This window comes from Pollachius pollachius (assembly GCF_949987615.1).
Source record: "Pollachius pollachius genome assembly, chromosome: 3".
Lineage (NCBI taxonomy): Eukaryota > Metazoa > Chordata > Actinopteri > Gadiformes > Gadidae > Pollachius > Pollachius pollachius.
In genome coordinates this window covers 38,696,341-38,723,273 of record NC_136936.1, presented here as the reverse complement: position 1 = coordinate 38,723,273, position 26,933 = coordinate 38,696,341, and the positions used below count along the sequence as shown (strand labels likewise).

At 41.0% G+C, this 26,933-nt stretch overlaps 3 protein-coding genes across 3 annotated transcripts; all 3 read left to right on the top strand.

Moving 5' to 3' along the window:
- Window positions 1-887: 887 nt before the first annotated feature.
- Window positions 888-1,520, top strand: LOC307072810 (gamma-crystallin M1-like; the record flags this gene model as incomplete). Its single annotated transcript, XM_079732299.1, has 2 exons — window positions 888-1,145; window positions 1,248-1,520. The coding sequence occupies exons 1-2, from the start codon at window positions 942-944 to the stop codon at window positions 1,518-1,520; spliced, it is 477 nt and encodes a 158-aa protein (XP_079588425.1). The 5' UTR covers window positions 888-941.
- A 16,193-nt stretch (window positions 1,521-17,713) lies between these two features.
- On the top strand, window positions 17,714-18,349 carry LOC307072809 (gamma-crystallin M1-like; the record flags this gene model as incomplete). The annotated part of the gene is made up of 2 exons (XM_079732298.1): window positions 17,714-17,971; window positions 18,077-18,349. The coding sequence occupies exons 1-2, from the start codon at window positions 17,768-17,770 to the stop codon at window positions 18,347-18,349; spliced, it is 477 nt and encodes a 158-aa protein (XP_079588424.1). The 5' UTR covers window positions 17,714-17,767.
- Window positions 18,350-22,431: 4,082 nt separating this feature from the next.
- On the top strand, window positions 22,432-23,049 carry LOC307072813 (gamma-crystallin M1-like; the record flags this gene model as incomplete). The annotated part of the gene is made up of 2 exons (XM_079732302.1): window positions 22,432-22,683; window positions 22,774-23,049. The coding sequence occupies exons 1-2, from the start codon at window positions 22,480-22,482 to the stop codon at window positions 23,047-23,049; spliced, it is 480 nt and encodes a 159-aa protein (XP_079588428.1). The 5' UTR covers window positions 22,432-22,479.
- Between the last annotated feature and the right edge of the window lie 3,884 nt (window positions 23,050-26,933).

Here is a 26,933-nt window from a genome sequence, read left to right as displayed (position 1 = left end):
TAGGCAGTAGCGTTCGATGCTCCGTATATGATATAGGATGTCTATGTTTTAAAGGAAAGTGTATATTATGAACTCTATATAATTTTTGCAACCAAAAAGTTAAAAACCAAATATACAAATAGGCATGGAAACAAATGGGAAATAATCATCTTACCCAATTTATGTTGAGTTGCATTCTGTAGTTTTAGAGAATACAAATTTCATTCCTCAAACACAAATTCCTCAAATCGTCATATCTTATCAACAACTAAATCAAATCAACACACAACACAGAAACAATACAAACCATTTGCATACAGATTACTTTATATCGTTGATACAAATCACGCATGATGTTTTAGAAATAATTTTGATAAATGTTAGTATCTAAGGATTCATTTTCTGAGAAATAATTTTAAAAAATTGTGGTTACATGTATTTACTCTTTGTATTGTACTGTATTGCTGTTAAATGTCTAGCATGTAGACATATTTTTGAGGACATTTTTACAAAGATTGAAAACGATTTAAAATGTTCAAGTTCATATATCTTTAAGTTTTTCAGTGAAGCATCCATCTATACATTAAATTAGCTCAACCCTGTTATGAGCATGTGGAAGCTTCTCAATGGGGTTCTACTGTACGTTGCAACAGGGTCATGAGTCAGTAGTTTGAACAATAGGGGCCGTCATGCAGTCTTTGGGTCTGTTCAGGTATAAAGGTAGGGGCTTGACAAAGGTAGAGGATCAGTTCACCAACCGATCTCTGAGACCTGAAAAATCAACACAGCCATCATGATGGGCAAGGTATATACTATCTATAGAGTATTAACATAAATAATTGATTTGCGTTAATATGACATGATACAGATTAAAGCCAACCAGTGCCATTACAGCCACATTTTTTTTGTTTCAGATCACTTTCTACGAGGAGAAGAACTTCCAGGGTCGCTCCTATGAGTGCATGAGCGACTGCTCCGACATGTCCTCCCACATGAGCAGGTGCCAGTCCTGCAGGGTGGACAGCGGCTGCTTCATGCTCTATGAGAGGAACAACTACATGGGCCAGCAGTTCTTCATGAGGAGGGGAGAGTACAACGACATGCACCGCATGCAGAGCATGGGAATGATGTTTGACAACATCAGGTCCTGCAGAATGATCCCCTTTGTAAGAGAAGTAGTTCAACTTTTACACTGAACTAGTTCAATTATTATATTGACTGTGTTGATTACTCTGGTGACACTGTTTCTCTGAACCTCTGCATTACAGCACAGAGGCCAGTTCAGGATGAAGATCTACGAGAGGGAGAACTTCGGTGGTCAGTTCAATGAGATGATGGACGACTGTGACAACATCCAGGATCGTTACCGCATGTCCGACTGCCAGTCCTGCCACGTGATGGACGGACACTGGCTGATGTACGAGCAGCCCCACTACAAGGGAAGGATGATGTACATGAGGCCCGGAGAGTACAGGAGCTTCAGGGAGATGATGAGCTGCCAGAGGTTTATGAGCATGAGGCGTATCACTGACATGTGTTAAGTTTTCTCATCAATAAAACATGATCTGACTTAAATGTGCTGGATTTCTTGCTGTTCATTATAACTTGATATCACCTAACTATCCAAAAAAAAAAACTGTGGCGATTATGATTAAAATCATGTAATGGCAATTTTGTAAGGAAAATTGTTTCTTACAGGATATGCGGTTCAAAAGTAATTGCAATACAAACATATTTTGGTATTTACATTATCTATGTGAAACTTACTATGGTAATATGGTGAATATAAATATAGTAATTTAACCATCTGTAAGGTAAAATGTAAGGTAAAAAGTATGGCAATATTGAGGAAGTCATCAAAACTCAACCAAACCCCAACATTGAATATCAATTAACAATATATATATAATATATCTAATAAATAATCCATTATTTTGCAGGACTTCACAAATGTGTAACTATCTTCTGATTGCATACCTGAACCAAACCAACAGCATGATCTGGAATGTATATTTGTTTTAAAAGAAAAGGTTAATGATATGAACTCTATATGATTTTTTTTTAATCCAAAAGAACACTAAGGAAAAAGATGAAAACCAAACACAAAAATAAGCATGGACACTAACAAATGGAAAATAATCGTATTACCAAATTTAAGTTGAGTTGCATTCTGTAGTTTTAGAGAATACACATTTCCTTCCTCAAACGCTACAAATTAAAATCGTCATTATTTCTTACCAACCACTAAATCAAATCAACACACAACACAAACAACACAATACATTTGCATACAAATTACGTCAATGTTGATGATCGTTATTTCCAATCATCAAGATATGTTTCAGGAATAATGTTAGAAAAAATGACCATCTAACAGTCACCCAGATGGATTCCAGGAGTTGGTTAAAAGCTGAGGCTTCCAGTAATTAACGGCCCACATTTATACCACATGGGCCCAAAGCCTAAACACTTGGCATCCAAACCACAAAGGTTGACGTATCCTATCAATTAATATTGATCTAACTTTGCGCTCCACAGCTCTACACACTTCTTTAAGCTGACTGTATCCCGCCAAATACAAAATTACAGAGTTCGCCTCCCCCGGAGATCAGTAAGCAGCTCACGGCACTACAATTGCCTGCACCAGCCTCCCCTACATGCAAAATCAACTTTGTGCATATATTCAAGCATATATGCTCGACACAAGACTCATGTCATTCACCATGTCAAGTGAAATTGTTGGTAATAATATCACTGTCCTCTCACATAGCGCTCTACAACAGCCATGTCAGTTATAGACCAAATAGTGTGAATATAAACAATCTTGTACCCATCAACCCTCATTGTTCACTCACTAATTATCCCCCGTTATAAATTCTGTTGATTTGAAATCAGTGCAATATTTTCCCTCAAATGATGGCTTTAAACTATTATATCTCAAAATGAGGAGTCTGCCACCTAAGCTTGACTATCTTGAAGGACTGATGAATGGGGCTGCCCCTGATTTGTTGGTGATTACAGAATCCTAGCTCTCAGGAGAATCCCAGATACAGATATAGCCATTAATGGTTTTTAGTTTTTAGAAAAGCAAAAGGAGGTGAAGTTGTAATTTATGTTAAAGATAATTTAGCAACGCGTACAATCACAGCCTCCTCCATGCCAAAACACTTTGAGTTCATTCTACTGGACGTCTGCTTGGGGGTTGATGTCCATATCACAGTGATTGAAATTTATCGTCCACCCTCTGCACTAGGGCTGTCACTTTTTATTCAAAATAAATATCTAAATATCCGTATTCGAATACATATAAATGATTAGGTTTTTAAAGTGCCATGTTGTGTAGCGCATTTTTTATCGTCTATGATTAGGCGGTAAAATAGATTTGGTTTTTATTTTATTGTTTGCCATCTCATCCAGTAGCCGGGGCTCTAATCAAGCGAATAATACTATATCCTGTTTCAAAAATGGACAATGCACATGTCGCACAGAGCAGCCTGAGCGTCAAAATTACGTCCCCAAGTCATCTTAAAAGTGGTGTCTGGAAAGGTTTGGGTTCTTCACCGTAGATGGTAAAAAGTCAGACAAAAAGCCGTTGCCGACTTCGCAAAAAACAGTTAGACATCTAATCTCCGCGCTCACTGTGTGGGTACCAGCCAAATGAGGCAGCGGAGTTGGAGGCGTCCATAGACGGCCACAGCATCGGCAGGCGTCCAACATCGCATGACTGCATATTATGCTCCAGTTCCACAACCAATCGGCACCTCGTCTGGTGCACGTGAAAAAGCCTTCACTGATAAAATGGCATGGTTCATTTGCAGGGATATGAGACCTATTGCTGTAATTTCCGGAGACCGGTTTCAGGACCTCATAATGGAACTGGAGCCACGATGCACAATTCCATGTCACACCACTATGTCAGGCCGCATAGTGAAGTTATATGACACCACACAAGAAAACATCGCTGGCCACACATGTTTATGTGAAAGTCACAGCTCACTTCTTTTCAGACACATGGGACCCAAAGAATTTCGTTCTTTGTAGGAAAAAGCTAAGGGGAAGTCACACAGCTGCTCATGTCGCAGAGAGCTTCAGCGACACCCTGGACCACTGGAACTTATCCCGTTAATCAGTAGTAGCTGTCACCACAGACAATGCGTAGAACTATGTGAAAGCCATACGCAGCCTAGGGCTCATCTATGAGGGGCTGTATGGGACATTATTCAAAATTAGCATATGCATAGTACACATGAAACCAAACTCATTCACATACTATACCGAAAACCTCGCACACAAGTGAAAAACTTTTACATACACAACTGAAACACTCACACAAACAACTGAAAAAGTATACGCTCACATACATACACCGCTGAAAAGCTTGCATAAAAGGGAGTGAAACCTTTTACATGGACTACTGAAATGCTTTCACACATACTAGTAAACTTTTCTCATACACAGCTGAAAAATGTCCTCTCACACACACACACGAAACCATTCACATACTATACTGAAAACCTCACACATACACAAGTGAAAGGTTTTACAAACACAACTGAAACACTTTCACTCAAACAACTGAAAAGCTCTCGTAACAACTAGCGGAACCTTTTACATAGATGTTACACTGCCACTGTCAAGGGGTAGCGGGGGAGGCAACGGATGTTAAAATTGTCCGGGTTATGGGTGTAGATGAAAAAACAATTGGTGAGTGAAACAATAAAGGAATGACAACAGCAACGGATAAGGTTGAACATAGGTTTAATGGGGTGACTGATCACAAAACACAAAAGTAAAATACAACAAAACCGGCAGGCCTTGAGACTCGAGTGTTGCCAAAGAAAATAACCAAACAAAACAAGCTAACAGCTAACACAGCGGACCACACGTCCGCTAACCAAACTAAACTAACCCAAAAGAACAGCGGGTAGTAACACTCCTAGCCTAGTGTTACTAAACAAAGAAAATCACTATGTGTTGTAAATGTATAGAGGCCTCTGTCTTACCTGTCCAGAGGCCGCAAGGTAACCACAAAGAACAAAAACATGGGGGAACTAACAAAGGGGTTCACAATTGGTGCAAGCAGGAGGAGAGGAAAACTAGGGGACAATATATATATTAAATATGAATATATATATATAATCAAATGCTCTAACAATGCCACAGCAAAACCAGTCCATGAGCCACAATAGACAACTGAAATGCTTTGACACGGAAATGTTTCAGTTGTGTATTTAAAAGCTTTTCAATTGTACGTGTGCGAGGTTTTCAGTATAGTATGTGAATGAGTTTGGTTTTATATGTGTATGCGTATGCCAATTCTGAATAATGTCCAATACGGCCCCTCATACTGATCCACATGCCTTGCTTGTAGGGTTGTAAATCTCTGGTTTCATCACGAAGCTATATTAAATCGATTCATTGGACAACAATACGATATAAAACAACTTAATTATAATTTCATAATTTATTTCTTTGCTCTTCCGGATATTTAAAACAAAAAGAATCCATTTTTAATACAAATAATAAAGTGCCACATTGCATTTAAGTGGTAAAGGGTTTTTATGGCTTAACTTAAAGAGCCTGGAATGATCTTTCATTTTGAACATAGACCTTCCCAAACCTCTATCTATCTGTGTGGATAGTTTTCTACAAAAAAGAAAAAACATCCCTCGGAATCATCTTGGCCAGACCTGGGCCCCCGGGCCACATCCGACCCTTTGGTCATTTCTAACTGGCCTGCGTAAGGTCAGTGGAGAGTTCACAATCAAATGTAAATAACTGTATAAAAAACAAAGAAAATAAATAAAGATGGAATACAACTGTACTGCTTTTATTATGAAGGCGACTTTTGTAGTTGCTTTTTTTGTGCGCGCGTATGCAGCTTCTTCTTCTCTTGTTGCAAGTCGTAACTAAAAATAAGTAGAAGAAGAACCCCGTCCACGAGCCATGAACTGGCCACGAACTGAGCTCACAGGAGACTTTAGCGCTGACGTGAATGGGCTGTTATTCCTGAAAAATGTCAGCTCATGCGAAAAAAAGAAAGGTTGATACAGAGTCAGGGCTGTACAGTGCGACAGTTTTGATCGCATTTGCTATTAAAATATATAACGTGCGAAGATAAATACAAGTCCACTCGCACCGGTAGGAAAGGGTGAGAAAAAAATACGTCTTTCGGTACGGCTTTCAATGGAACTGCTAAGCGTGAGTGTGTGGGAGCATGATGGGAGCAATGCATGTAGGGAAATGTATTTTGAATTATAGGCTCGCCAGTTCCGCTCAACTACTAAAAAATACATTTCCCGAACATTCGCACGTTGAGGAAGAGGCTTTGTAACGATCGCGGGAAATTCCCTTTTTAAGCAAAACAGAAAAATGAAAAGGTATTTCTCAGTATTCGGAAGTTCTTCTTCATCAAATAAAGATGGAAAATTTGGAAAAAAATCCACGTATGTAAGAGATTGACTCGGCGACCACAAGCACTGAAGTCAAAGGTAAAGCTGTGTGCTTAGTTTGTGGAGAACAGGTTGCTGTGTTAAAGGATTATAATTTGAATCGCCACAACAATACTAAACACGCGGAGGAATACAGCAACTTGACTGATGCAAATCGGGCAGGGACATCTGAAGCTTTGCTAGCTAAACTGCAAAAGCAACAAGGCTGATTTACCAAGCGCTGCATCGCGGGAAACCTGGAAATTCAGCTGCAAAGTAAAGCAAACAATTTCAAACTTTTCTCTTTGGCTCTGGACGAGAGCTGTGATGTCCGCGACACAGTCCAGTTACTAATTTTTATACGTGGGATAACGAAAGACTTTGAGGTAACGGAGGAGCTGGCAGCACTGCAGTCAATGAAAGGGACAACGACTGGGAGTGATTTGTTCACTGAGGTAAATGTCTGTTTTGACAAATTGGGACTTAAATGGGACAAACTGGCATCTGTTACATTTACATTTAGGGCATTTAGCAGACACTTTTATCCAAAGCGACTTAAAATAAGTGCATTTGTTACAATAAGTACATTTGTCATAAGAAGTGAAACAATATATCGCTGTCGGTACAGTAAAGATGTTCATAGAACCAAGTGCAAGTATTACAATCGCTAGGCTAACCCATTCCCCGTCTAAAGCAACGATAGCAGCTACTGTAGATGCTACACAATTAAGTACCTTGAATAAGTGCAATGTGCAAGTGCCAGGACGTACAACATTCAATGGTGGCTGTGCATTGGTTTCTATGCAGAGTCGAGGTGAACTCTGAACAGGTGAGTTTTGAGTCTTTTGCGGAAGCTGGTGAGCGACTCTGCGATCCTGACATCGGTAGGGAGCTCGTTCCACCACTGAGGTCCCAAAACAGAGAAAAGTTGTGACTTCGCTGATCGACCTTTGCTTGCTCTTAGCGATGGCGGTACCAGACGTCCAGCTGAGGTAGTTGAGCGGAGGGATCGAGCTGGGGTGTGTGGCTTTACTAATACTTGGAGGTAGGCTGGGGCAGTTCCATCGACTGCCTTGTATGCCAGTACCATCATCTTGAATCTGATGCGAGCTATTACAGGGAGCCAGTGGAGGTCTCGGAAGAGGGGGGTTACATGTGAGAACTTTGGTAGGTTGAACACGAGGCGTGCTGCCGCATTCTGGATGCGCTGCAAGGGTTTAATCGCAGAGGCAGGGAGTCCAGCCAGGAGCGAGTTGCAGTAGTCGAGGCGGAAGATGACCAGTGATTGGACTAGAAGCTGAGCTGCTTCCCTTGTGAGGAAGGGCCGGATCCTGCGGATGTTGTAAAGTGCAAATCTGCAGGATCGGGCCACCGCAGTGATGTTTGCGGTGCAGCATAACTGATTGTCCAACACTACACCAAGGTTTTTGGCAGTTGGAGAAGGAGATACAATGATGTTCTCAACAGTGACCAGTAAGTCCATGTGTGGGCAATCTTTCCCTGGTATTAGGAGGAGCTCAGTCTTGTTGAGGTTAAGCCTCAGGTGATGGGCAGTTGTCCAGGTGCTGACTTCTGCCAGACATTCAGATATGCGTGTTGCAATCAGGGCTTTGTCAGATGAGGGAAAAGAGAGAAATAGCTGAGTGTCGTCAGCATAGCAGTGTTAGGAAAAGCCGTGGGATGTTATTACAGAGCCCAGAGATCTGGTGTAGAGGGAGAACAGAAGAGGCCCCAGCACAGAGCCTTGAGGGACACCTCTATCAAGCGTGCAAGGTTTGGACAAGGAGCCATTCCATGTTACCTGATAAGTGTGATTCATCAGGTAGGATGTGAACCAGGAAAGGGCAGATTCAGCTATGCCAAGTTCGGCGAGAGTGGCGAGGAGGATCTGGTGGTTCACAGTGTCAAATGCTGCAGACAGGTCAAGGAGAATGAGAACCGATGAGAGGGACGAGGCTCTGGCCGCACGGAGGGACTCAGTCACCGCGAGGAGAGCCGTCTCAGTGGAGTGTGCTTTTTTGAAGTCTGACTGGTGAGGGTCAAGCAGGTTGTTAGATGAGAGATAGGAGGACAGTTGGTTAGCAAAGGCACGTTCCAATGTTTTAGAGAGGAATGAAAGAAGAGATACTGGTCTGTAATTCTGGATGTCAGTGGTATCAAGGGTTGGATTTTGAGGAGAGGCTTTATTCTGGCAGTCTTGACGTTGGAACAATGCCAGAAGTGAGGGAGGAGTTAATAAGTGTGGTGAGAAATGGCAGGATGTCATTTGACACAGCCTGGAGGAGGGAGGAAGGGATAGTGTCCAGGGGGCAGGTGGTGGCATGGTTAGATGGTTAGAGGAGGGGAGGGAGGGTTGAGGAGGGAAGAGAACAAGGAAAACAGTTTCCTGGGGTTTGAGGCGGAGGAGTTAATTTTGGTCCGGTAGAAGGCAGATTTGGCTGTTGACACAGTGGAGGTGAAATCAGAGAGAAGAAAGAGATAGTGAGATAGATCATTAGGACAGTCTGATCTCTTCCATTTCCTCTTAGCTGCCCGCAACTCTGCTCTATGGGTCCGTAGAGATTCGGACAGCCAAGGAGGGGGGGGGGGGGGGTGAAGATCGCGCCGGTCTGGAGTGGAAGGGACAGAGGGAGTCCAAAGAGGAGGAGAGGGAGGATAGCAGAGTGTCAGAGGATTCCTCTGTGGATAGTTGAGAGAATTGTTCAATAGAAGAGAGTGAAGACAGAACAGTTGAGGCAAACGTAGAGGGAGAGAGAGTTTTGAGGTTGCGGCGTGTGGTGACAATGTGGGGACTAGAGAGGAGGGGGAGAGGACTTTAAGGGTAGAGAAAAAGCAACAAAGTGATGGTCAGACACGGGGAGTGGGGTAACAGAGAGAGCAGAGGTGCCACAGGACCTTGTGAATATCAGGTCAAGCTGGTTCCCTGCAATGTGTGTGGGAGGAGAAGGGGATAGTGTTAAGTCAAAGGTGGCAAAAAAGTTGGTTAATTCAGGTGAGTGCAACTCCTCTGGCAGGATGTTAAAGTCGCCAAGTATAACGAGTGGTGTGCCATTTTCAGGAAAGCAGCTGAGAAGGGCATCCATTTCGTCATAGAAGTCACGAAGGGGACCAGGGGGATGGTAGATTACCACAATGAAGCGCTTGATAGGAAGGGTGACAGTGACAGCGTGGAGTTCAAATGCAGATCTGGCCAAGTGTTCTAGTGGAAGGACCTGATAGGACCACATCGGAGAGATGAGGAGTCCGGTCCCTCCTCCTCGCCCCGAAGGTCTAGGGGTGTGTGAGAATGAGTAAACAGTGGAAAGGGCAGCAGGAGTGGCAGAGTTCTCTGGAGTGATCCAGGTCTCTGTCAGGGCCAGGAAATGGAGGGTATTGAGGGACGCGTAGGCCGAAATAGAGTCTGCCTTTTTGACCGCTGACTGGCAATTCCAGAGTCCTCCCATCACTTCAAGGTCAGTGGTGGCGAGGGTGGGTAAATGGCATAGATTGGATGGGTTACGACGCTGAGCAGAGGATCTATTGTGGCGTCATCTATGAGTAGAGATTCTAACGATAATTGAAGTACGACACATAACTACAATACAGTGGCCTCTAAGGTCTTCCTCGAGGGACTCCCACAGAGAGACTCCCTTACTCTTTGTTTCCCGGGTCTTAGTCTCCCACAGAGAGACTCCCTTAGTCTTTGTTTCCCGGGTCTTAGTCTCCCACAGAGAGACTCCCTTAGTCTTTGTTTCCCGGGTCTTTTACTGGGTCCTGACGCTAAAGCTGACGCTACTAACACTTAGCCTTTAAATGCACATGGTAGCTCAGGCAGCCTTAGCTCCGCCCAGTCAATCAAGCCTATTGTTCACACCTTGTGACCGAAACTAGACTCAACGACCTTACTATCAACAACAACACAGCAAAAACCAACACTGCAGAAACTAGGGTTAAAGTTAGTACAACCAATTGCAATGCCAAACACTATAATTCTTAGCTTCAAGACTCACCACAGCTAGACATGAGACGACCTTCTTAAAGACAAAATGTAATGTAACTTTACAACTGATGTTACAACTGATGGGTGTCCAAATCTGACAGGAAAAAATGTCTGACTTGAAACGGATGCAAGATAAAGGGACTGAATTGAACTCAGAACTGAAATTGGCATTTTTGCATTTTATTATACATCAGAATGTGTTGTGTAAGTCAGTGCTAAAAGTGAACCATGTTATTGATGTTGTAACTAAAACAGTTAACTTCATCAAGGCAAGAGCATTAAATCAAAGGCAGTTTGTGTCACTTTTGGAGGAGCATGAAAATGAACATGGTGACATAGGCTACCACTGGATGGCTGATCTTGCATTTGCTGTTGATGTGACTGCACTAATGAATGAACTAAACACCAAACTGCAGGGCAAGGGCCTATTTGCACATGAAATGCACAGCCTGGTGAAGGCTTTCATGAGGAAGTTGCAGTTTCTCTCAAGCCAGTTGGAGGGTAACACTCTCACCCACATGCAAACCCTGAAAGAAGCCACGCCGCAAACTGATCATCTCCACAGGTATTCATCCATGTTACTGGCACTGCATGGTGAGTTTTTAAGGCGATTTCAAGACTTCCAAAAAATTGAGGGTGATGCAAATGATTTCTTCCCCCTTCACTTGCAGTGTGGACAGTGCACCTAGTGATGTTCAGCTCGAACTCATTGTCCTGCAGTCAGATACAGTGCTTTCAGAGCACTTCAAGTCGGTGTCAGTGCTGGATTTCTATTCTTCTCTCAAAGAGGAGTACTTTCCACACATGAGGAGGCATGCTCAGAAGTTGTTGGTTCTTTTTGGATAGACCTACATATGTGAACAAACATTTTCAGTGATGAAGTTTTACAAATCATGCATATCTTCTCTCACTGATGATTACCTGTCAGCTGTCCTGCGCATATCCACCTCAAACATTCAACCTGACTTCAGTGCACTTGCTCAAGCCAAGCACAGACTAGATTTCTTTCACTGAACAAGAAAAAAACAACTGAAAAACAGCTAATGGAGTAGTAAAACTAAAAACAAAAAGATAACACTTTGCATAAAGTTAATTTATTGCTGTTCTGAAAAGCAAATGGCAAAAACATGCACATTTGTTTAAAATTGCTTTTAGTATACTGTTCAAATAGTGACATTATGTTGTCATTTTGTACTATGTCTGCTTCAGTTTTTCATCTGAAGAAGACATGTGGAAAAAAAGCTAATTCTGTAATTACGCTGCAAATGAAATAGTAATAGCACTTTATAAAGTTCATTCAATGCTGTTCTTTGAAAAATGGTAAAAACATGCCTACTTTTTTCAATTTTTTTTGCGGATGTTGATTAAATACTAACATAACTGCATTTTGTACCATGTCTGCTTTATTTTTTCATATTCTTATCATAACATTTACTCTTACCAGTCACAGCTTATGAAATACTCAAATTAATATTAAGCTGAATTGAATTTAGCCTATTGGTCGGGCCCTCCACAACAGTCCCTGTTTCAACAAAACTAGAAATCCTCGCTATCACACATGCGCTCGCTATTGCAGCTTGCCTCATTTTACTGTTGAATGGATACGTGAGCGGCTTGGCGCACTTGCGCAGAAATAATTTCACAAACACCCGCGCAAGGAGATTTTCAGAATAAAAGCGTATAATACATCGATGTTTGGGTGTTGCATCGATGCAGTTGGATCGTTCGTCAATCAATCGATGTATGTATCTACATCGATGGATCATTACACCCCTACTTGCTTGGCACACACGCTAAACCTAGCCGTGCGCAAGGGACTAGAGGTGAGGTCTGTTGAAACTGCTCTTTTTCCTCTTAAACAGACGGCAGCTAATTTTGGAAAGTCTCCTGCTAACTACTGCCCGTTGGAGGCAAAGCAGGAGCTTCTGGGACTAAAAAAGGAGAGACTTATTAATGATTGCATCACAAGATGGAACACGACATATGGAACGATCTGCTGGGCCGCCAAACAGCAGGCAGCCGTGGCAGCAGTCATTTGAAAAAAAAAGTTAGTTAAGCATGTCGGAGTGGACTGTGGTTCAGCAACTTAAGGACACTTTTAATCAATTCAGAATTGCTACTCAGGCCCTCTTCACCAATGCCAAACCTACAGCATCTGCGGTCCTCCCTGTGCTACATGTTATGCTGTCTCAGCAGACCACTCCTGACGCAACACATAGAGCAGCTATTAAAGAAGTGACAGGTAGGCAATGGTTAGGATTTCTATTCCTTTTAACACAGGCTAATGCTTAACATTACCGGCCTAATTTCCCAAGCTTATTAATATAACCTATCAAAATATGAAAATTAATAACACAAGCTAAAAGCAAAACAATAAGTGTCAGTCTACAATCATTGATTAATCCATTTTGTTATTTCCATTCTTCTTAGCCAAGATGATCGACAATTTCAAAGCGTGCTTCAGTGAAAACAGCAACGAATGGATGCTTCTCAATAAAGCGGCTCTTCTGGAACCCTGGTTCAGCCGCTTGGTTCACCTTTCGTCTGGGCACAAAGAACTCGTAATTGAAAGCTAATCTAAGGAGCTGAGGTAAGCTGAGACTGATGGCGACTGTGCGCAAGAGAAGGAAGACGTGGCTCCGGCCTTAGATGCCATGGGAAGCTTATTTAGGGACATCTGCAATTCTATTGACCCGGGCACACGCACCAATAATGGTATCCAGGATCTTCAAAACGACATGACTGAATCCCCTCTCCCCGCAGACAGCAACACGCTGCATTGGTGGAGAGACACAGGCTGCAACAAATACCCGCTGCTCTCGACATTGACACGCAAATACCTGTGTGTGCCAGGCATGTCTGCAGGTAACATCGTGAATAAAAAGAGAGCCGCACTTGATCCAGATCAAGTTGACAGACAACATTGAGGAATGAATTTCTTGTGACATTATAGGCCTTTCTCCTGCTGCTGTCTCCTGTTTAGTTGTCACGTTATTGTTGGGGGGGGGGGCTCGTAAATATTCGAATATATTCCTTGATATTCGATATCCGAATTTTCTCAAAAGAGACAGCCAGAGAAGGGCCGTACTATTCCCCCAGGCAAACCAGGCATTTGCCTGGAGCCCGGGCCCCATAGAAGGCCCCCAAAATGCCCCAATGCATATATTTTGTCCCCATATTTATTGTTTTTATAACATTCTCTTCATAATAGTAGCATTGGGATGTCTAATTACTCATGTTTTGACGATCTTTCCGTGTGCACCCCCCTTCAGTCTGCACTACATTGAATATTCCATGTTACGCGCATCACTCTCAAATTATGTAAAATTCAAAACAGTAAGCAGTAAGAGAGCGAGAGATACATCTAGTGAGAAATGAAGTGATCGTACAAAAGCGGGTCACAGACAAAGAAGAAGAAAGACCAAAGGCTTTGGCTCAGCCAGCAGAGATGCTAATGATGTTAATGTGTGTCAACAAACTGACGGAGATGATGCACAACTGGCAGTGAGTATTTCTCCCTCTCCTTTTTCCACTTCGGTTACTGATTTTGACAACAATAACGATAACAATGAAAGCGACTGCGAGACACACATTCTTGTGGATGATTGAGCACTCTGACCCAAGCTGCTCACTGATAGAGAGCGCTGTTTGATAGTCAAATTGGGGCCAGTCCAGGGCAAAGATAATGATTTTCCACAAAATGAAAAAGGCCACTGATTCACAAAAGCATACTATTACATAGTAATGAAAAATGGTAAGAGGGTGAACAGGTCTTGGTTAGTCTACAGTGAAAGTGTAGACCGTGTTTTTTGCTTTTGTTGTCGCTTTTTCGTAAACCAAAAACAACTGAGTGAGGAAGGATTAAAAGATGGAAAAACCTTGCAATGCATTTAATTTAAACCATGAAAGGTCTGAAGAGCACAGGAAAAATGCTGATAGCTGAAGGCAGCACTCACATCGGCTTGAGACAAAAACAACAATAGATCAACATAATCAGGACATAATTGAAGCAGAAGCAAAACGCTGGGATGAGATTTTATCCAGGTTACTGGCAATTATCAACTTCCTGTCAGAGAGAAACCTCCCTCTCCGTGGCCACTCTGACAAACTTTATCAACCAGGCAACTGTAATTTCTTGGGTCAGGTTCAGTTAATGGCTCAGTTTGACCCTGTGATGCGTGAGCATCTCTGACGAATCCAAGCTAAGGAAGCCTCCCACACGTACCTGAGTAGTCGGATCCAAAATGAAATCATCTCACTTGTGGCCAAGTGCACAACAGATGCCATTGTTGACCGAATAAATAAAGCCAAATATTATTCAGTAATAATGGACTGCACTGATTTGAGTCACAACGAGTAGCTCTGTATCAGTTGCCTGACGTCCTAAAGGCGTTGACGGTGCTAGAGGACCATGCCAAGGAAAAGAGGGATGCAGAAGTTGCCTCGTCAGCTAAAGGGATCTTCAAGGAGATGCAGACATGGCCTTTTCTGGTAAGCATCATTGCATGGTACAATGTTTTGTTCCAGATCAACAAAGTAAGCAAGCTTCTGCAGAGCCCCACAGTGTCAGTTGCTACACTCAGGATATACTCAGGCAGCCTGTAACTGAAGTTACAGGCTACTTACAGGAATTCAGAGAAACAAGGGTACAGCAGAAGAGATCTTCAAACGAGAAGTTTTTCTTCCTCTTGTTGATACAGCTCTGTTCACTGTCAAAGAAAGGTTTTCCCATATGGAAACATTTTTCCAGCTTTATGGATTTCTGTACTCAAAGACCTGAGAAGAAGACCAAAGAAGATGTTGAAGCTCAGGAACTGATGCTGGAGGTAGAGGGGGCAGTTCAGTCCTTCCCCACAGACATCTCAACACCATCAGAGATGCTAAATCACATCTATAAGGAGGACATAGTAGACCTGTATCCAAATTTAAGTATTGCACCCCTTCTTACTCTCCCAGTTACTGTAGTTTCAGCTGAGAGAAGCTTTTCTATACTAAAACTCATAAAAACATACCTGCGAACCACCATGACACAAAAAAGGCTGTCTTCCCTTGCTGTTCTTTCGATTGAGCAGGAAATTGAATTTGGTCTCATGGGATTAATCATCCCATGAGACCAAATTCAAATATCTATCTAAATCCACTTTAATTGACCTTTTGCTGACCAACGGATCACTCAAATACCCTTATACTGGGGTCTTTGCTCAAGTGACCACTGCCCCACAGCCTGTATTACAGTGGTCAAAGGTACTAAATCAAAGGGACGCGTCACAAGGGAGCTTAGAGAGTGACTTGGAGAGTGTCTGCTTTATCCTAGACCATAAGATAGCTTTAATCATTTTTCTCATATTTTTAACTCCATTACTGAAGAGTATGCCACCTATAATTTTTTTTATAAAAAATCCCTCCTGTCCCTAGTTCTCAGCAGATCTCACTGAAGCCCTTCAGTCCAGAGACACAGCCTGGTCAAAGGCTAGACGCACTGGTGACCCAGGGGACTGGTTACACTTCATGAAGCTGCAAAATAAATATATCAGCATGATAACCTGTCTTCACTTGCTAAAACTCAAGGAAACGGTGCTAGCTTATGGAAAAATGCCAACACATTAAAATCCAGGGGCTGGAATCACAAACATTATCTTAAGAAGATCCTTAAGAAAAATAAAAGAAGTTCCTAAGAATCTTCTTAAACGCCATTTCTTTCTTTAGAATTGTCGATTGTCTTATGAACTTCTTTGCTTTCTGACATAGGAAGTTCTTTGATTTCTAACGTCATAGAGGAATGCATGAGATTTCATTTTCTCATTGTTGCAATGAGAAAATGATTAATGGGGTAATTGGAAAATGTAGTGACAGCAGATAATAAGAAGAGGCCGTGGGCGAAAGTTGCCGTGGCCTGGGAGATGAAGAAGACAGGAGGAGGGATGTCCTCTGTCAAACTCAACACCTTGGAGGAGAGGACTTCGGAAGAGAGAGGGGAATCGCTGGTAGGAGGAGTTCAAGGAGGGGTGGACACTGGAGACACTGGCTGACACAACAGCTGTATGCAGCTGCTACAGCAGATACAAACAGGTAAGCTCACAAGCGTCTGCCAATAGCTGTTAGCTGTTGATCATTACATTGATCCTGTTGATGAAGCCTTTTTTTTTCTTCACTTAGGCCTTTAGCCTGATTGAAGCTGGCTGTCTGCCTTAGGTCCCCTTTTATTCACACTATATATTAATAATATTTTTCACCACTCTCAACATTGTGATGGCCATTACTATGTGGATTAAACAATTTTGTGCAGTTTTGGCCCTACTCCTGCATTGGCCGCTACAAGCCTGCATACTGCCTTTAATGAATTTCAGCGGTTTCAATGTTAAGCGGCTTAACATTTCTTGTAAGCCGCAAGCTTGTCTTGAACCCAGACAAAACTAAGTGGATGTTGTTTTTTAGGTCGCCTAGCCTTTACTGCGCTCAAAACATACATACACTCCAAGGTGAGCAAATTTAAATAGTTAATATCTTGTCATCTGGCTTGACTCTGAACTCACATTTCAGGCCTATGTGGAACACCTAACATAATCCTTTAGGAGAAAATTTGGATTTCTATACAGAAATAAGTCCTGTTTCTCAATCTTGAACAAGAAGACATTAGTTGAATCATTAATAGGGTAAGGGTCTGCTTTTTATTATTATTTTTTATTATATTTGTTATATTATTGTTATGTTATACATGCATCCTTCATCTTCAAATTTAAAGCTGTTAGATGTATGGCATACAGACATATTTTTGAGAATTTTACAGAGAAAGTTTGAAGATGATTACAAATGTTAAGGTCAAAGTTTTTCAGTGAAGCATCCTTACCTTAAATTAGGGTTACAACCCTGTTAAGAGCATGTGGAAGCTTATCAATGGGCTTCTACAGTATGTTGAGTCAGGGTCATGAGTCAGTATTTTGAACAATAGGGGCCGTCATGCAGTCTTTGGGTCTGTTCAGGTATAAATGTAGGGGGTTGACACAGGTAGAGCATCAGTTCACCAACCGATCTCTGAGAGACCTGAAAAACCAACACAGCCATCATGATGGGCAAGGTATATATATATATATATATATATATATATATATATATATATATATATATATATATATATATATATATATATATATATATATATATATATATATATATATATATGTATATATATATATGTATATATATATATATATATATATATATAAAGTATTAACATAAATAATTGATTGGCATATCATGACCTGATATAGATTAAAGCCAACCAGTGGCTTTAATGAAATTATAAACTATAGCTGACATTTTTTTGTTTCAGATCACTTTCTACGAGGAGAAGAACTTCCAGGGTCGCTCCTATGAGTGCATGAACGACTGCTCCGACATGTCCTCCTACATGAGCAGGTGCCAGTCCTGCAGGGTGGAGAGCGGCTGCTTCATGCTCTACGAGAGGAACAACTACATGGGCCAGCAGTTCTTCATGAGGAGGGGAGAGTACAACGACATGCACCGCATGCAGAGCATGGGAATGATGTTTGACAACATCAGGTCCTGCAGAATGATCCCCTTTGTAAGATAAATCACAGTTCAACTTTTACACTGCACTAGTTCAATTCTTATATTGACTGTGTTGATGACTCTGCTGACACTGTTTCTCTGAACCTCTGCATTACAGCACAGAGGCCAGTTCAGGATGAAGATCTACGAGAGGGAGAACTTCGGTGGTCAGTTCAATGAGATGATGGACGACTGTGACAACATCCAGGATCGTTACCGCATGTCCGACTGCCAGTCCTGCCACGTGATGGACGGCCACTGGCTGATGTACGAGCAGCCCCACTACAAGGGAAGGATGATGTACATGAGGCCCGGAGAGTACAGGAGCTTCAGGGATATGATGAGCGGCCAGAGGTTCATGAGCATGAGGCGTATCACTGACATGTGTTAGTTTCCTCACTAATAAAACATGATCTAACTTACATTTGCTGGATTTGTTATTGGTCATTATAACTTGATAGCACCTGACTATACAAAATGAAACAGAATATTCTGGAGTTAGCCATTATGATTAAAATCATGTGATGGCAATTTTGGAGGGAAAATTGTACCCATATCTAAGAATATCGCTACAAAAGTAATTACAATACAAAACATATTGTAGTATTTACATTATCTATTTGAAAGTTACTGTGGTAACATGGTAAGTAAATATAAATATGGTATTTCGACCATCTGTAAGGTAACATTATATGGCGATATTGAGGAAGACATCAAAACTCAACCAAACTCCAACATTGAATATAAATTAACATATGAATCGCATAACAATTAACATTTCTAAGAAATATTGCATTATTTTGCAGGACTTTACAAATGTGTAACTACCTTCTGATTGCATACCTGAAACAAACCAACAGCTTGTTCTGGAATGTTTTATTGTTTTAAAAGAAAAGGTAAATTATATGAACTCTGTATGATTTTTTTTGCGAAATAGATAAATAGGCATGGAAACAAATGGGAAACATTCATATTACCCAATTCAAGATAGGTTGCATTCTGTAGTTTTAGAGAATAAAAAAATCAAATGAAAATCGTCTTTTTTTTTTAAACAACTTAATCAAATCAACACACAACACAGTAACAATGCATATATTTGAATACAAATGACTGAAATCGCAAATTCCAATCATCAACGCATGATGTTTTAGGAATAATCTAGAAAATGTTAGCATCTAAGGATTCATTCTCGGACACCTACACTCTAAAAAGCCATTCAGGGCCTAAATATCACAATAATACAAAAGAATATTACCTTAATAATATCTCTTAAAGTCACAAAACTGATTATTTGAGTTGGACATATCAAAATAAATGCTTAAAAATCCAACAGTTAATTTAGCCTTACATTAAAATCCATTATTTAATTTATTTCAGAAAATAAATTAGTATTTGACAAACAAATTATTATTTTAAGATATCCATAATATTTTCAGTAAATACCAGTCAGAATATTTGAGTATGGAGCAGTTATACCAATCAGTTTCAAGCACTTTAATTATTACTCACTCTAACTCAATAGTCTTCATCTCTTACAACATTTTAAGAAATTTAGTAGTTTTTGCACGCAAAGAGAGTGGAATCATGGGATATCTAGCAAGCGTTTTGCAACAACAGAGGCAAGCAACGGTCTCGGAGACACCGCAGTGAACATCACTTGGAGGACTCCATACGACGGTAAGTAGAGCACTAGCAAAGTTTAATGAAATAGCGACCCTGTCTTCCAGCACATAAATGTTTTTTTTTTTTTTTTTTTAAATACCACCATGCGGTTGTACATTAGCTAACTTCATTAACAGTTTTCTAGCCGCCAAATTGCTCAGCTAACACACAGTTTATACAGCTAACGTCACCAAAAAATGGGTGTAAAATTACTAATTTATTCGTATTTTGGCGCTATACAACATGCTTAGTTTGTGACCCTCGGTACGGAATGGATTTCTAGCGCGAGGGAGAGAAACAGTATGCTTCCCTGCAGAAAATCCCTCCTTTTTAACATGGGTGTTAATGGGGCTGTGGCAGGGAGTTGCTGGTGCTTTGAAGCTCACACCGCCAAAACGGTAAGGCTGACAGCTTCAGTAGTGGTAACCAGGGTCGGACCTGGAACAAAATTCGGCCCTGGCAACGACCGACCGGGGGGGGGGGGGACGACAGAAGAATATTAAATTAAACTTTAGCGTGCACTGCTTATATATATATCAAACTTATATATACTTATATATGCTTACATATATATATATATATATTTATTTATCTTTTTTGCACCTGTTTATTGCACACCTGTTTATTTGCACACCTGTATATTTGTACACATTTTTTATTGTTGTCTGAGTAACAGCTTCTTCTACTTATGCACATGGACCATCCATTCCACTTTTTCTATCCAAGTCTAGGTATTGTGGGTGCATGGTTTTGTTTAGGTGGGATATGTATGTATACATTTGCTGTGTTTTGTTGTGTATGTATGCTGGCTGCTGGAACACCTAAATTTCTCTGCTGAGACGAATAAAGTATATCTTATCTTATATGCCTCTGTGGTGCGCGCAGAGCCAACACTATTCCGCACCGAGTCACATGATAAAGCTATGAGGATGACAAATTAAAAACAGGTTGCTGTCGGGCGCTTCTCCCTGAGGCACGCCGTGCTTCCACTGGAACTACAGGTTGCTGCCGCTTCAGTTGCGCAATACTGTCGGCTCTGCGCTCTCGTTCCACAGTGGGCAGCGGGCTTCAGATCGCCCCAGCACCACACCAAACGTAGGCAAAGTGACCTCGGTGGATTGCCCCAAATTGGTGCCCTAATAAATTGGGCTCCTTGACCCACTACAATTACCCTTACGCTGCATGTAAATCCAGCCAAGTCACTGCAATCACACACACTTCACATACAGCCATTAGTTCATCGTTTATTTCATACTGCAGTAAAAAAACAAAAAACGGTTTGCATTATAACAAAAACATAAATAAAACATAAAATCCCCCCCCTCAACTTGTTATTAAATGTGCTTAATAAACACATTTGATTTGATTAGCATTTTACAGACCGATACCATGGATAGGGAGTTTAGTAAGGTCCACCACCGTTGCTTCTCTCCCCATAAAAAGCTACAGTCTGTGTTAAATGACGTTGATTTACCTTTGAGCATTTCCTATTATAGGCTACTGTGTAAAATGATGTTTAGAATTAACGTTTGTATTAAGAAAGAAAGAACCAGCGAGTAACGCTCTTATTCCCGCTCTCCTTGCTTGACCGCGATCTAGCATCTAGGATCGATTGCTCTTCCTTGGGTCCCCGGATGTTAACACTGAATTTTCATACATTGAATTTTGCAGCTTAATTTGGCATGTTGAATATGGGGACGTTGAAAATATTTAAGTTTAAATTTTTAACGTTGAATATTAGATTTTGAATTTTTTAACATTAAAAAATAAAGCTGAAAATGATTTATTGAATATTGTAAGAGTTAAATTCAGAGGCAAAAAATCCAGATACATTATTTCAATGCATAAATATTCAGCGCTTAGAATTCAATGGCTTTTTATTTTCAAAATCCGATGGCACAGATTTACTTCCATATCCACGTGGCAATTTATTGAGGTTGGGTGCCAGCTTTTCCATCAAGACAGTGTGAAGGCACAGGCTGCACTGATTCAAGGTAACATTCACTAATATATCTTATTTCTAACTTCAATAAAAATTCATCCCACATTTGATTGAAAATCAATTTATTTATTTATTTATTTTATTTTTTATAAATATAACTGTGTCACATGTGGCACTGCTGCGTCAGTGTCATGTGATTGATGGCAAAGTGCTATTCATGTGACCGTATCCGAATTCAGTTAGTTGCATCTTTGTGAATAAATGGAGTATGCTCCAACGTTAGGGCTTGTTTCATTCTCTGTTATAGTAAGGTAACAGACTGGCTTCCACCAACTAGCCTTCATCAGTTATATAAAAAAATATACATGTGTTAACTTTTGGTATTGTACTTTATTGCTGTTATGGGATATAGACATATTTTTGAGAACATTTTATAAAGAAAGATTGAAGATGATTTAAATGTCAAATTCCTATTTCAGTCCTCTATGTCTTTCATTGAAGCATCCAGCTATACGTTAAATTACCTCAACCCTGTTAGGAGCATGTGGAAGCTTCTCAATGGGCTTTTACAGTACGTTGAGTCAGGGTCATGAGTCAGTAGTTTGAACAATAGGGGCCGTCATGCAGTCTTTGGGTCTGTTCAGGTATAAATGTAGCGGTTTGACACAGGTAGAGCATCAGTTTACCAACCGATCTCTGAGAGACCTGAAAAACCAACACCGCAATCATGATGGGCAAGGTATATATATATATATATAGTATTAATGTTAATAATTGATTTGCTTTAATATAATGATATGATATACATTGATGCCAACTAGTGGCTTTAATGAAATTATAAACAATGGCTGACAATATTTTGGTTTCAGATCACTTTCTACGAGGAGAAGAACTTCCAGGGTCGCTCCTATGAGTGCATGAGCGACTGCTCCGACATGTCCTCCTACATGAGCAGGTGCCAGTCCTGCAGGGTGGACAGCGGCTGCTTCATGGTCTATGAGAGGAACAACTACATGGGCCAGCAGTTCTTCATGAGGAGGGGAGAGTACAACGACATGCACCGCATGCAGAGCATGGGAATGATGTTTGACAACATCAGGTCCTGCAGAATGATCCCCTTTGTAAGAGAAATAGTTCAACTTTTACTCTGAACAAATTCAACTGTTAAAATGACTCTGCTGACACTGTTTCTCTGAACCTCTGCATTACAGCACAGAGGCCAGTTCAGGATGAAGATCTACGAGAGGGAGAACTTCGGTGGTCAGTCCAATGAGATGATGGACGACTGTGACAACATCCAGGAGCGTTACCGCATGTCCGACTGCCAGTCCTGCCACGTGATGGACGGACACTGGCTGATGTACGAGCAGCCCCAGTACAGAGGAAGAATGATGTACATGAGGCCCGGAGAGTACAGGAGCTTCAGGGATATGGGCATGAGCGGCCAGAGGTTCATGAGCATGAGGCGTATCACTGACATGTGTTAAGTTTACTCATCAATAAAACATGATCTAACTTACATTTGCTGGATTTCTTGATGGTCATTATAACTTGATAGCACCTGACTATCCAAAATAATACATTATATTCTGGAGATAGCCATTATGAATAAAATTATTTGACGGCCATTTTGGAGAGAAATTGTATCTTTAAGGATATGGGGTACAAAAGTAATTACAATACAAAACATTGTAGTATCTATGTAAAAGTTAATATGGTAAATACATATAAATATGGTTATTTGACCCTCTGTTAGGTAACAAGTATGGCGATATTGAGGAAGACATCAAAACTCAACCAAACTCAAACATTGAATATCAATTAACAATATGCATTGCGTAACAATTTACATATCTAATAAATAATCCATTATTTTGCCGGACTTTACAAATGTGTAACTATCTTCTGATTGCATACCTGAACCAAACCAACAGCATTTTCTGGAATGTATAATCTTTTTAAAAGAAAAGGTAAATTATTTGATCTTTTTTTATTATGTTATTTAAGCCAAAAAACACTTATGAAAAATGTAGAACCAAATACACAAATAAGCATGGAAACAAATGGGAAATTATCATATTACCCAAATTAAAATGGATTCCATTCAGTAGCTTTGGACGATACAAATTTCCTTCCTCAAACACTACAATTGAAAATCATTATTTCTTACCAACAACTAAATCCAATCAACACAGAAACTATACCATACATTTGCATACAAACCATTTCAAATAGTTATTTCCAATCATCATTCATCATCATTGTTTAAGGAATAATTTATATAAATGTCAGCATCTAAGGATTCTTTCTCTGACAACTATTCAACAATCTCCCAGAGGGATTCCAGGAGTTGGTTAATAGATGAGGCTTCCAGTAATAAACGGCCCAAATTAAAAACACATGGGCCCCAGGCCTCAACTCCCTAACTCTGTTTCTGATGCTTTTTCCTTTTCCACACCTTACTTTTCCACAGCCTGAGCGCTATTGTGACCTAACTTCCCTTCCAATCATTCTTCTCCCAGGGCTCCTTGCTATTCAAGGTAAAGCCTTCCCCACAGACCACCCCTGTATAGAGAGGCTGATTCAAAAACATCTCATTCTTCAGGTATGGACCTTGGACAACCGAAAAAATTGTATGGGAATCAATGGCGCTATATTATTTTTTTTTATAATTTGATGTAAATCAGAGGGAAGGAAATTTGAAATGGTTCTTTCCTGATCAAGAAATAGTAATATTGTTAAAAATATCAGGTGTACAAGAATGTGCAACACCAGTCAACATTTTTAAAAAGGAAGCAAAATGAACGCGAGCACACTTGATGACTTTGTTTTCATACGTATGGTTAATAGCCCACTATAGTCTGTTTTTATCTGTTCCGTGCCGTGTGTACAAAGCAAATGAAATGCATCAAATTTCTGTGTGGCGCGTACGGTGAGTTTGGGAAAGCAGACCCGCAGCAACCAAGTGTGTCGGCTAATTTCACCGCCGCAAGGCGCAGCTGTAATCCTGGCCGTGGAGAGGAGATCACAACGCTGATTACAACATATATATATATATATTATATATATATATATACATACATATATATATATTATATATATATACATACATACATACATACATACATACATATATATATATATAGACACACACACACACACATGTGCGTGTGTATGCGTGTGTGTAAATATACACATATAAATGTATGTGTATTTGTATGTATATTTATGAATAAATATCAATAAATGTACGTATGTATACACGCAGGCAACGGCAGAGGAAACAAGCTGGACAGGGTGATTATTATCGTGCCATCAAAGAGTTGACAGCATCTACACACGCAAAGAGGAGGGAACAGTGGAGGCTCGACCAGAGACGATGCAGAGAGAAACAGAGGCAGGTGGAGGCATTGATCAATCTGACACCGATGTCTGAGGACTCTTTTGCGGATGAACACCATGCTGAGCCATCCAAACTCTCCTCCCCACCTGGGCCATCTCAACACTCCTCACCACCTGGGCCATCTCAACACTATTCAAGCCCTCATAAAACCCTAAAGAAAACAACCTCCAGCAGTCGAACAGGGGTATGCACAAAGAAACTGAGGGAGAAGATAGAACAGCTAAAAAAGGATGTTGTGAGAGAAAAGAGAAGAGCAGATAGATTTCGCAAGAAAGCCAACAGGGTGAAGACAAAAAAATACAGGAAAGCAAGAAAAACCATGTCAACAAAGGTTTTCAGGAAGGGGCCAGCAAGAAGACAGAGTGTGGTGGAGTCCCTCACTAGAGATGAGAACAGCCATCTCCTAGCTGGAAAAAAAGACACAATATCAAAGGATAACGTCAAAGAACAGCGTCGGGTGTTGACAAAGTCGCTAAAAGAGCTTCATAGAGACTACAATGCAGAGGCAGGAGAGGGATGGGTAGTTTCATACCAGCAGTTTGTCCGCCTCCGTCCATTTTATGTAACTGAGCCAAAGGCTGAAGACCGAGACACCTGTGCCTGCCTAGACCATGAAAATGTAAGCCTCCTACTCGAGAAACTGCACCAGAGTGGCCTTGTAGGCAGTAGGAGTACTTCTGAAGCACTTGCCCACATTGTGTGTGATTTGAAAAGCAGGGCGTGTATGTTTAGGCTGTGTGCGAAGTGCTGCTATACCGATATGGAGCCACTCTTTCCAGACAAAACCAGCAAGGTGTCATGGAGTCAATGGCAGAGGGAGAGGGTCTGCACTAAAGGGAAAACGTATTCACATTTTGTGAAAAAACTCTTACGTGTGAAGATCTCATGAAGAGCTTCAATGAAAAACTTGATGGATTGGAAAAGCATCAGTACACTTGGATACACCAGGTGGAACAATGCAGGGCCCTCAAGAACAGTCTCCAAGACCACGAGGCTGTAGTCCACATGGACTTTTCTGAGAACTACACTTGTAAGATTCAGCACTACCATTGGTGGGGGGGGGGGGGAGTCGAAAACAGGCCACTGTCCATACATGCATGGTTTATACTGCAGAAGGGTCACAAGCTTATGCCACAATCTCTGACTCTTTAAGACATGACGAGCGGGCAGTATGGGCACATCTGAAGCCTGTGTTAGATGAAGTTCAAGCTAATGCAAGCATTACAACTGTGCACTTCATGAGTGATGGCCCACTAATGTAATATAGGAATAGGAAAAAATTATCATTAATGTCCACCTTGCCCTTTCTTCGTGGCATAAAAGAGGTAACATGGAACTTTTCGGAGAAGGCACATCGAAAGGGTGCGCCAGATGGTGTTGGTGGCTCAATGAAAAGGATTGCTGATGCATTCGTGCTTCAAGGAGGTGATATCCAACGCCATCAAGAATTGTACTCCTTTCTGACAAAAGCCAATTCTAGTGTGAAATTCCATTGGGTGTCAGAGGCTGACATTGCCAGGGGGAATGAGGCTGTGCCAGGTAGTTTGCCAGAAGTCAGAGGCACTTTGGGTATTCATCAAGTGACAACAAACACCCCTGGCAAGATCTTCTACAGAGAACTGTCCTGTTTTTGCCATCGTATGGGGCTTTCCTGTGACTGTGAATCACCCTCAGTCTTCGATTATAATGCTGAAAAAGCTGCACCCTCCACCACCATTCCGGCACAAGAAGACATGGTTGGAAAGATGGTTATTGTCTCTTATGACAAAAAGCCTTTTGTTGGGCAGGCACTGAAGATCATCGGGGAAGAAATCGAGGTCTCCTGTATTAAATTCTTCGCCTGGGACGAAGAATTGCTTCATATGGTCCCAAACCCGAGATGTGCTCTTCTACTTCCAATCAGATGTAATAGCTGTCATCTCAGAACCAGAACCATCAACCAGTCGAAGCTCAAGGACTTGGGGAAGA